At 32.7% G+C, this 12,802-nt stretch overlaps 1 protein-coding gene across 10 annotated transcripts in view; it reads right to left on the minus strand.

Annotated features, from left to right (window-relative positions):
- The window catches only part of CEP170 (centrosomal protein 170), a 146,601-nt gene that overhangs the window by 18,054 nt on the left and 115,745 nt on the right, over positions 1 to 12,802 (minus strand). For all 10 annotated transcript variants that reach the window (XM_068541669.1, XM_068541676.1, XM_068541675.1 and 7 more), the window contains one exon: positions 5,698 to 5,932. In XM_068541669.1, coding sequence (XP_068397770.1) covers positions 5,698 to 5,932 — 235 coding nt within the window. The remainder of the gene's footprint in view (positions 1 to 5,697; positions 5,933 to 12,802) is intronic.

Below are 12,802 nucleotides of genomic sequence, written 5' to 3' on the forward strand. Positions count from 1 at the left end.
GTTGAATTCTTTATAATAAAGAATCAAAGAAGCCTAGCTCTCAAGAGGCATAAAGATTAACTCATATACTTGACCTAGCCAAAGACTATAGGGAAGGTTCACAAAAAAAGTTTCCTACTGATAAGGAAGATCTTATTCTTCTTTTGGTGGAAACTCTCAGTTATATTTATTATATGTTGATGGAATTTTGATGCAATATTACAAAAAACCTTAATGAAAGAATTACGGCAATCCACATCTATTGTGGGCATTCAATGAAAGCACGGAGAATTGGGAGAAATAGGTAATCTGAGCCACAAAAGACTGGCTTAGGTTGGGAGAGTAATAAATTGAAATTGGAAGCTCTTTCGGGTAGCCAAAGCAATTTAATGGCTGGCCCAAATAGAGGAATAAAGTATGTAGAATCTATTTCTGGCCATCAAAAGAGGTAGGAATTTAATTATATACTTTTTTTAAAAGTTACCTCTCATTTTCTTCAATGAAACTAAGTTTAAACGCGAGCTTAGCACCACAGATAAGTTATATTTACTTAAGTGTAGTCTTTAAACTTATGAATATGCTTCAAATAAACTGAGCAAGTCATGAAGAGGTAATGATAAGAAGATAACTTTGAAGGTCTTAGCACACTCTTGGCCATCAATAAACAGTTCTTAAATAAATGAGAAAAATTAAAGAAACAACCACCACCACCACCCCATGCCATTTCCCCCAGACACAAAGTCTTCAAGTTAAAAGAAGATGGTGTGAAGTCACCGGACAGGAAAATACTGCCCTTATTCAATGAGCAAGATTTGAGATAGCCAAAGTACATGCAAAGAGGTAGTATAAGGTACCCTCAGGTCAGAGAATATGATGAAGGCATAATATCTAGGAAACGCTGAAAAACTATACAGAAACTGAAGAATAACTGTCATTTGACAGTTATTCCGGGCAGATGTTTTGTTCCTACCCTTGCTATTTGGATCTGGCCTAGCCCAACAGAACAAACAGACACAGGCTGGACCTAGACTTTAGCTATTTTGAACCAATAAAGCTTAAAACTGACTGAACAGATGTACTTTATTCCTTGATAATGTAATTTTTACCTCTATGGTCTTTTCTCCAAAATAAAAAATACTTTAGTATTATTAAAGCTCACTTCCACACATATTCCCAAATATAAGTATATCCTTTAACTGTATTGCCATTAAAAAACTTTTTAAACTAAAATAGATTGCTATGCATAGATGTTTCATTACATTACTTTATAGATTATAAGGAACCCCATACTACTTAATTCTGGCCACTAAATTAAACTGACTCTTACCAAAAAAATAAAACAAAAAAGCTTTTAGTAATGTATTAAAATTACAAGTATTTGGTTTTTCACCGTTAAGATTACCATACATTTGTAATTTTAATTGCAAATATTATTTAGGCTTGAAAAATATAAACCATAGTTCTATTTTAAAATTTTAAAAAATGTATTTAATAGGTATTCTTATTTGAATTTCACTAATAAAAGTATTATATGTAAAAGACTTAGTAATAATAAAAGCCTTTTCCCTCTTGACATGAAGTGTCAGATGACTTTACTTTGGAGGCTATCAAATCAGGGAGTAGGACTCATTAGGTGGGTGTTCTGTGTTACATTTATTTAACAATCATTTCAATATTTAAAAAATAAAACAGACCACTTACATATCAGCGTTATTATTCTCAGGTAAAAAAGAACATTTTAAAATAATGTTTGGATTGAAAATGTGAACAAAACCTTGGTTGAGATTCTTAGGTGTCCTATTTGTATAGGGTAAGCCTAATAGAATATTTTATAAATTATAAGAATATAGCATTGATTCTGAAACTCCAATTACATCTGGAGTCATACAGAAAACGGAAAGCTCACAATTAAGTTCTAAATATAATCATATTTGAGTATACACACACACCACAGTTTTCTCTGCACTCCACTTAAATATAACATTTATTGATAGCTTACTATATATGTCAAGCACTAGGTTATGTACATGCATCAGTCTGTCAACTCTCTCAAGTTGGCACTACTGTTACATCCATTTTATGCATGAGATCACTAGAGCACAGTTACTTAACTTGTCAAGGGTCATACAGACCTTGTGGGTAGAGCTGGGTTTCAATCTAGAAGGCCTGATCCCAGAGTCCACGATTTTGATCATTCAGCTATACTGCATCCTTATAATTTAGGTTATACCTCCGAGTTCAACAGTATTCTAGGTTCACTCACCATTTCCTGGCAATATCGTCTATGACCACAGCTTCAAGTATTTTCTCTTTGACTTCCAAAACGATGAATCTAGCTCTCATCAGCTTCCTATGTTGCAGAGCCATATGCTTTCACATGGCTGTTCCTTAAGTACCTTAAAGTCAGTATGTCCAAAACGAAGCTTGTCTTCCTTCTTGTCTTTTGTCTTCCTTATTCTTACCAATATCCATTTGAACAACCATGGAGTCATGCTGGCAATCATCAAACGCTGTCAACTGTTACACGTCCATATCTCCACTTGTACCCTCACTACCACTATCTTGTCTCAGGTCTTCAATATCTTGCACATTAACTTCTAGAATAGATTACTAGTGTATCTCTAGGCTCTCTTCTCTCTCAAACAATTCTACAAAATGCCCTTCAGAGTTACCTTCTTTTAATATAGATCTTAAGTTACCTTCCTTTTCAAAAATCTTAAAGTTTCAACATACATAAAATAATGTGCACACTTCGTAGCTGGCATTCAAAGTCTCCTATTATTTAGCTGGCTCCGTATTATCTTCAATTTGGTCATCCATTAACTATATACCTTTACATCTTATACTTGGACAAACTTCATCTTTTTTAAAACCTCTTCTGTCACTCTGCCTGTATCAACTGCACACAACACCTTTGCTTCTTTCCTCTGACTCTGAACTGAGGACATCCATGTCTAAGTCATCTTTACAGTTCACTCATGCTAAACACTACATTCTGCTCATAGGAGTTGCTTAGGAATTCTTTGTTGAGTGGACGCGGATTACACGCATATATACAATATATATAAAGAACTTATGCATATAAAAACTTGATCCAAAACAAAACTGCAGAGGTGTAAAGATGCAAGAGGATCTCACCTTTGCAAATAATACCTTCAATCAACATTAGGATAAAATATTATATTGCCTTTATGATTTAATCCTCTCCTATAACATACCTATAATGAACTGGTTGTTAAACCTTAAAATAAAATATTGTTAACTAGAACTCTCTCCTAAAAAATTTAATGTTACAGTGGAATGTGTAATAATGAATCTAAAACACTGAAATATCTTTAAGTGCATTGTGATTCAAATGAGAATTATGTAATCTTCCAGTATAATTTTTAGGTTAAATGTATTATATTTGATAATTTGTAAAGGCGGTATTATAGCTTTGTTTACCCTAAAATTCATAAAGGTATAATCTAAGAAATTCCTAAGGGAAGCAAATCTGTATCTGTGTTATAATGGAGAAACTGGGACAAGCGCTATCGAAAGCACATGTATCGGGGGTACCTGGAAAAAAGTTTCCTCTTTAAATTGAAAGACTAAATATATTATATTTTGCTTATATTCTTTATATTCCAGATGGAATTTTTGTGCTTTAAGTTTAAACGAAGGTAAATAATTACTATGTACAGACTTACAAAGTGCTCGTTTAGTAATATAGCTCTAAAATCTAAGCAAATAGAGTATGACAAAGCATAAAACATTTTGTAATAAATTAAAATCATTATTGTGCTTTTCAAATAAAAGTATCTTTACCTATTACTCTTTAAAAAGTATTGCTCCAGCATGTGAGTTTTCTTAAGTGAAAGTGGTAGCCAATTTAAAGAAATAAAGCTATGTATTTCTCCATTCTATTTAGTATGTGATTCATAGTTATTTGAAAATAAATTTCCTCATATTAAGCAAACTTATCAGCGTCTTATAGGAACATTAAATATCAACATTAACTTTCTTTCCTTGCATACTTCCTATCTTCCGCCCGCCTTTTTAAATTTCTTAATAAACAAAAAGAACTTTCTCTTGCTTTGAGATGTATGGCTGAAAAATATACCTTGAAAAATTAAATCCCAATAGCAAGTTTTATTAGCATAATGCTACTAAGAAACTGGAGGAAAAAGGCATGAAATCATTAGAGGTTAAATAGCCTAGCTTTAGAGTACTACTATAGATAATAAAATATACATAGACAAGGGTAATAAAATTCACATACTAACAAAATAAAACTAAGTGAAAATATAACAGACAGTTCTTATTCACTTTCCCCTTTGTATCATAATTCTTTTCTGTTTAGGGGTAGGGAAAGTGGGTTTGGCCCAGAAGAAGGTGTTTAGGTGTCCTAGTTTGGGGTAGACAGCTTGAGACGCAAAGCCTCCTAAGAAAAAGCAGAACACTCTAGTTCTCCCAGGTACCCCTTGAGCTCACGTGGTGAGACTTCTGCATGGGAAGGAGAAAAATGATGAGACAAGAGCAAGGCCTGCTGTTGCCAGCTGTGCCCACAAGAAAAAATGTAGTGTCAAGATTCTCTCACAAACAGGAGTTTTGTGGGCCCATAATAATTCATGGATCCCAAAGCACATATATGCCTGTACTCTAATCAGAACTGGTTTACAATGCTTCAATAATTATTGTCATTTATATGGCCAAAAAACAATGTTTAAGCAGCGCAATGAGATTAGAAGGGCATGTTCTTTAAGAACTAAAAGCAATCACAAGTGAACAGTCATTAAAGACAAGAAAACCAAAAAACCAAAAAAACATTAAACTAATGAGCCAGAAAAAAACAATTCACAGAAGTCCACAGAGTAAAGAAAAGAAAAGATGAACATCATAAAATCATCATAAAACTTTTTTAAAAAGCATTTATGAATTATTATAAATAAATTCTTTAATAAATGTTGTCAAGTATAAAACTTGAAGATTAGGGTCTTAAACTAAAGGCAGAAATAATTTTAGCATGTACACAGTGAAAATGTTTAGGTAACGTGTGGCATACTGCCGTAAAATTTAATACCTTACAAACTTAAAAAACCCTTAACTACTATAGCATTTATTTGAGTAGAGCCTCTCTTTAATGTTCAACTACAATGTTATCAATTAAAAATCACATCTGCAGCATGAATTTTACTTTTTATTATGTAATCTTAAGGTTATTATAAATACATTTATTTAACATTCAAAATATTATTTTCATTTAATTATTAAAGGCTTGTACTGACTGTATCTAATGAACTCACCAAAGTGTGAGTAATAATCTGACTAACTCTAATTCTCCCCAGAGAACATTAGCAACATCTCTAACAAGTACACTATTTATTACCTCTTTGGAAGGTAAAAGGAAAGTAATCAAAAATTTAGCTGCACAATTCTCAATTATGTAGAGCTGATACTGACTACCTTTCAAAAATTATATTAATTCATCAGTATCTCTACTAGAAATAAGAAAGGGTGGTTTACCAAAATAAATTAATTCTACAATATGTAAGTAGCACTCACATTCAAAATACCATATTAAAAAAAAAGGATAGACAGTAATACTACCAACAAAACTAAGTTCATAGTTATCTGTGGATTTCATTCCTTGGACTATTGGTACAAACCAAGTAAAAGCTAAACTTGTTATCAAGTTGGAACAATTTCAACTCTTAGAGATAACCCATTAAAACCAACCTGGCTATTTCTTCTCGATGAGCAGTCCAATCGCGGATGTAGTCTTCCTGTTCTTTTATCCGGTGTTTGAATGAAGAACTAGTAGGCATTGCTGACCCAGAGCTCTGCAATCGAGTCGTTTTCAGGGCTGGAGAAGTACGTAGACGGGTATGTTTAGGGGAATTACGGTTTGATCCAAATTCATCTTCTGAGGTGGAAGCATAATCAGTAGGAAAGCGCCTCCATCTTGAATTTACTAAATTAGTTTAATTATTAAAAAAAGAATTATTATGTTATCTTTTAAAAGAGATAAAATAAAAATCATGATTTCAAAAACACCATGAGAGCACACACAGCACAATTTTCAATAACTGATGTACACATACCTCACAAAAACCATAAGTCTACTACTCCTTAAAGATAGAAACATTATACTTTGGTGAATTAAAAACAATGACGAATTAAGAGGAATAGAAAGATCACATTTTCTGTAGCATGGTGAATAAACATTCAGATGAAAAATTCACTAATGACAAACAACTAAGCAAGCTCTATTCATAAATGTTTATTAACTCAGGTACTATTTAATTGCAAATATTTCTCATTTAAGTGACGATATGGATTTTTTTAAATGATAGCAACAACAACAACAGAAATAAAAATAAAGGAAAAGATTTCCTCATGCCACATGGACTTTCAACATGGAGATGGTAAAAACCCTCTTTTCCCAACATACAAATATGCATAATTCCTGCTGTGGAAATTATGCCTTATGGCAGGAAAAAAAAACATTACCTCTGTCATTCAACATCCTGTTATGCTATGATTGGAAAAAATCTTTTTACACGGTAAAAACACAACAAAGCATCTTCAGTACAACTGCTGCTTTGACACTGAAAGCATATGGTGAAAGCAGACAATGGCAATAAAACCTACAAGCTATTCTCACAACCACTGACATTTATGGCACAGAAGATACTGACAATAGTCACATTAAAGAAAGTGGCAATCACTTTCTTATTTAAGGTTAGTAAAGATTTAAAAAATGGTTTTGCTGACACATTTGAAAATCAGAAGACAAATTAATGCAGACAGATCACTACTACTGTTAATATAAGAATCAAACATAAAGTGTGAAGCATAAAGAGGTAAAAAACAGGGAGATAACGGCTAATTCATGGTAAACTTCAAAAGGGCAGGAATTATGCCTATTTAAGCCACTAACATGTACCTAGCACTTAGCAGAGTGTCCGGCTAACAAATGTTTAATAAATATTTTTGAATAAATGAATTAATTCCTAGATACTGACCATTTCCTTTTCTCAAATTAGAAAAAACTAGTAAAAAGCATGAGATGTTTTTGGTGGCTAAAGTGATAAAACCTTAGCTCCTGCTGTAAGTTCCAACTGCTATTAATATTAGAAGAGTTTTACCTCTCTCTCTCTCTTTTAAAACAGAAACTGCCTCTAGGCTGTGTAGGTTTGTGAAGTCTAGAATTCCTTCATACTACTCCACTAGAGTTTTATGCCTTTCCGGTCTTTTCCTCCCCTAACTACATTTTTGCCTGGGGCTCTGTAAGGCTGAGTTGGCTCTCAAATAAAATTGATACACACTGCCCCCAGAACTGCTTTAAGAACAGAGAAAAAGAAATCTGTAATCAGGACTACATCATAAATCAGAGCCTACCCATTTGTCTGGATTCAAACTCCTATTTGACAGAATGAAGATAGGCAGAAACTTCACGGCTTTCTGTAAAAGTGTATGCAAATACATATATGGAACTCCAGGTAATTAATCATAGAGTTTTTTGAAGGGGGTAATAAATATAATTTCTGATTTTAACATTATAATTCATTAACATAAATATTACTTTTACCATGGTGGAAATTTACTCATTTCTAGACATTTGAAAACTCCTTAAGTTGAACTGACCCTGAGACGTGAAAACAATTTTAGGAAAAGTTAAGGAACAAGAACAAAGAAGTTTTTTTAAAAAACAGAAATATGGCAAGGCAATTAGATATATGGCAAACAAATCTGTACTTTTTAATAAAGGCATTTCATTAAATGGTAAATGCTTTTTATTTTGCTATCCTAGAATATGATTCATAAAAGGAAATTCATAAATAAAAAAAGATTATTTGTTAGACTAAAGTTCCTGATTTTTGATGTGGAAACTATGTAACCATACCTAAAACTGAAAATTGGAGAGAAGACAAAACCAATAACAAAGAGTTTTAATAAACTGCAGAAGATACGAAAACATAAGCAGGTATTATGGAACTCAGGTAGTTAATGTAGAGGTAATTTAGAGAGAATGGCATCAACGGCTGATAGATTTCATGAGTGGCAGAGCGCATGAAAGCAGAATGAGAAAGTGAGAACCAAGTGCTAAATGTCAGGAGACAATGTATAAGTTGAGCCACATTAGAATTTAATTTTAACAGTCTAAGTCTTGAGGTCAGAGAATCATTACATTTTGGAGAAAAGAATAAAAGAGAAACTTCTTTTTCAAATGAAATTCATAAACTTTCCACCTATTTTTATAGGTCTATCTAGAATCCAGTAAGAATACTGAAGCTTCTAATAATAACTTTTAAAGGGGGAGAGGCAATATGGGGGCCTGGTGGGAGGCACAAACTATTGGGTATAAGATGGGCTCAAGGATGTATTATTATACAACATGGGGAATATAGCCAATATTTTGTAATAACTGTAAGTGAAAAGTAACCTTTAAAATTATATAAAAAATTAAAAAATAATGGAAGGAAGGAAGGGAGGGAGGGAGGGAGGAATGAAGGAAAATAAAAAGAAAAGCAACCAAAAGAACAAAGCATATTTTAAAACCTGAAAGGTAACATATTTAGGTTTGTTCTCCTGAAATTGAGAGATAAAATAAGTAGGACATAGCAGAAAACGAAAATATGATTAATAAGTCTTCGAACAATTAAAGGTTATCTTTACCAATGGAAAGCATATCATACATGGTGTGCTATGAAGCAAAGCTCGAGTTAACCTCTGGACAAAACTTGGCTTGTGTAACAGCAAAGTGTAGAACTGAGAAGTGAAATGATGACTACTGGTGAAAAAGGGACTGGGAAAGGGAGTTTAAAGCCAGGACCTCTGACCTGTTACTTGTCGAAGAACTTCTCTCAATACCTTTGCGTTCTTAATCTTTGCTTCCAAACTGTAGCATCAATACATTTTAACTGAAGAAAAATCCCTATAATCTGCTAGCTATTGCAGAGCAAACTTCAAGTAAAAATGTTTTTAACTTTCCCCAGTGCCTTCTTATTTCATAGAATTTTAGAATAAAATGACCTTAGACATTAGATAGTCCAAATTCTTGAATTTACAGATAAAAATCAGGCCTAGAAAGGTCTTGCATTGCTTAAATCAAAGTTTAAGCCAGGTCTACTGACTTCCAGAGTGCAAAATTCGTTCCAAGTGCTTTACAAAAAATAAATATTTTATATTTTTAAAAAAAAACATTTCAAGTTAGACTAATTTAAAAAAAAAAGACATCCTAGACTTCTCATAGAATGACTGTTTTTGTGATTTTTTTTTTTTTACCAGTGCTGAAAAATTTTTTTACTTTTTTCTTGAATTTCATCCTGCTTAGGTAAAATCATTTAGAGAATCAAATGTAATTTTATATCATTAGGCTTATTTCATACATTGGTACTAATAAGGCATTTCAGATAAATCCTTAAATTGAAAATTTGTATTGAAGGTATCTGAAATGCCAATCTCTAAGAAGCTTCTTGGGTTGATGAAGTGCTAGACAGCACATATAATAAAATGAGAAAAAGTTCTAAGATGGGCTTAATTAATTTTGTAGCTAACCTGAAAATTATTTTAGTTACATTATTTAAAAAGACTTTAGTTATAAAATTATGCAACACTCCCTCTTGTGGAAGTAGTAAACTACTACATTTCACTAAGAAAACATACTATCTATGATGTATAAATAACTTAAAAAGGGAAAAAGAGTTATTCGGATCATTTATCTGTGACTGTTTTGATTTCTTTTACTGTTAACCAAAACTCTGTTGACATCAAAACACATCCACATCTACAGATGTAACAAATACATTTCAGAAAACAAACATTGCATCTTCATACTTATATCAGAATATTTTTGTGGGAAATTAAGCCACAAACACGTTTTACATGTATATTTATAAGCAAGTAGCAGTAAGACCATTTGAGGGAAAAAATCCCTGACAGTGTTCTGTATTGGCCTTTGACCTGAGAAAAAACAACTCAAGCCATGCATGCCCAACTTTTAACTCCTACCACCTATAAATTTTGAGGATTATAATAAAAGTGGGAAAGCAAATGGTCTAAAAAAATTCTAAGGATGTTAACATGATTTTTAAAATTTTTAGAATGTGTACTTAAAACATAATGAAAACCAACTGCTTTATTTTGATAATTCAGGGTGCTAAGTTTTAAATGTATCGTATGAGAATAAATCTGGATATTTTAATATAACTTCATACTGAAGGATCATTGAAGAAATTTTGGTGGTGTGGGGGGAAACTAAACTCCTAAAAACAAATTACATCAGAATTAAAGAAGCATAAAAGAAACCTTCCTCTTAATTTTGCTAAATCCGAGATTTCCATGCTTCTATTTTTATCACATATATTTCTTTGAAAAGCTTTTTTTAACATAGGTTAAAATACAGAGTTTGAAGCTTTATAGAATTGTTTTTACATATGACAATTTGGACATCACAGGCTCTAAGTTCAGATACTTCTAAGATCTTTGAAGTTTATAGTGTGAATAGCAACACTGAAAAGTATGGTTTCACATTCTTTTAAATCATATTTCAAAAGCTATGAATTTTTATTTTCTTTTTCCATTCAAGATTTATAATTATATTAAGTAGAAATGTCATAATATCAAAGACACCTCAATTAGGAAAATCAAAAAAGTATGTTTGTTTGTTTTAATTTTTACTACCTACCACATGTAACTATTTTAGTATGTTACCCTGACTGAAAGACCCTGGTCATTGTCCTAGATAGGATATAAAACTGTAAATGGGCATCTTGAGAGAATGTGAATATATAATCCTGGATCACAATGTGGCTTCAGGCTCAATGAGGTGGAAAAGAGAACATGAACTTGGTAAAACATCATAATTACAAAGATTATGGTGAACAATACCAAAATCTTTATACTGTATATTGGCCTTATATATATTCATGATAATAATCCAATAGAGTCCAGCTGTCCTCTGGAAGCTTGCACACAAGTAGAGACTATTTCTCAGAGCTAGACTGGTTGTGGTCAAAAAAGCAATAGGTTGGGAATTAAAAGCCTTGGATTCTCAACCTGTTCTTGCTATATATATCTAGGTGACCAGGGCAGGTTATTCCATCTCTTGGCCTTAGTTCCCTAAACTGAATAACCCCTCGAACTATTAAATTCCATGACTCTAATTATTTAATATACTGCTAGTAAGTATGGAGAAGGCCAAGATCACACACATCAGTTTGCCCTAGGAAATTTCATTAAGCAATTCAAGGTACTTTTTGGACATAGAAAGATGTTTATCAAGTTCTGTATTCAAAGAAGCAAGAAACAAAATATATCTTTAAAGATATATATATATATACACACACATATATGGCATCTTACAGCTGTTTCTTAGACTTGCTGAAGTAATCATATTTGGTTTGCATCTCAAATAAGCCCCTCTGGTAAACACTGAGGAATAAAATCAGATCACTCATGCGTTAAGAGCTAGATAACTAGTACCGAAGGAAGAGTTACCAAGAGTTTCATGCTACTTGGTAACATACAACTTACGTCACAGCTTACGTTAAGACAGGAGAATACTTAAAACATTTTTATGTACTTAAATAGACATGAGGTGAAGAAACAAGCAATGTGGCAGAAGAAATCTGGTAAGAGTACACACCATAGAATGCAGCACAAAGGAACTGTGAACTGAAGAAGCAGAGCCACATGGAACAACAGATAACAACACTGGGGAAACATAAATCAAGTGAGAGTACTTTTAAAATACTTGGCAACAAACCCATGAACCACCAACCAAAGCTTGAAGTGTAGAAACAAGGAGGACAACAGTAATAACGGAAATGTCATCTATTCTTTTGGAATCAGGACTGTATGTTATCTATCTTCAGCTTACATCCATGATGATCATCATCACCTCACCCATAGACCAGGAGAGAGATGGAAATGTGAATGGAGTGGAGGAAAGCAGCAGTGAAGAGGAGAGAGGAGGAACAAAAAATGAAAAAAATAACACTTGCCAAGTACCACTAGTTTTGGGTCTTGTAGGCTGTACTGTGACAGAAGTAAAAATTAAAAAAAAAAAAAAGATTGCACACCAACTTTCCCCTTTACTCTTCACTCAAGACTTAGGGCTCACTAAGATGATTGATGAAAATGAATCTTCAAGTCTTTTAACAGCTGGTTTCCCCTCAACTGTCCTTTTCAGCCACACCCACATATGAAGCTGATTATGAAGTAATGAGACCATGTTTACAGGACACACACCAATATCTGTCTGAGTACTCTTTGGTCACATATGTATTCTCACTGGCTATGGCTTTGAATATGAAGTATATAAACAGACAAATATGCCAGAAGCAGTTAATTCTAGTGGGGAGAAAGTAGCTTTTGTAATTATTACAATCAATGACAGCTAATTACTATAGTTAAATGATATAACGGCACCTTATGAGATAATGCTCATAACCAGTTAAATTTCTATAGCCCAGTTTCGCCCACGTGCTTAGTGACTGTCTCTCAAATCCATCTTCTTTCACTGCAATAAATTAAGGATCAGTTTTCACCTGCCCCGACCATAAACAGATTTAACTTAAAAAAATACAAGACGTTTCAAAATAAATGGGAAAAAAGGCTAAAACTGATTATTTCATTTAGCTCTGAAAGGAGTAATAAAGGGTATACTGCTTTTCTTCAGACTCTTAGAATTATGTGAAGATGTTTAAAAGTTAAACATGTTTTTAGAAACACAATATTAATTTTTATTAATTTCTATTATATAAACTAGATAATAATTCCTAATCTAACTCTGACACACAAATCCAGATACCTCACCAACTAGACAATTAAAATT

The sequence above is a fragment of the Eschrichtius robustus genome, chromosome 3 (assembly GCF_028021215.1).
Source record: "Eschrichtius robustus isolate mEscRob2 chromosome 3, mEscRob2.pri, whole genome shotgun sequence".
NCBI lineage: Eukaryota > Metazoa > Chordata > Mammalia > Artiodactyla > Eschrichtiidae > Eschrichtius > Eschrichtius robustus.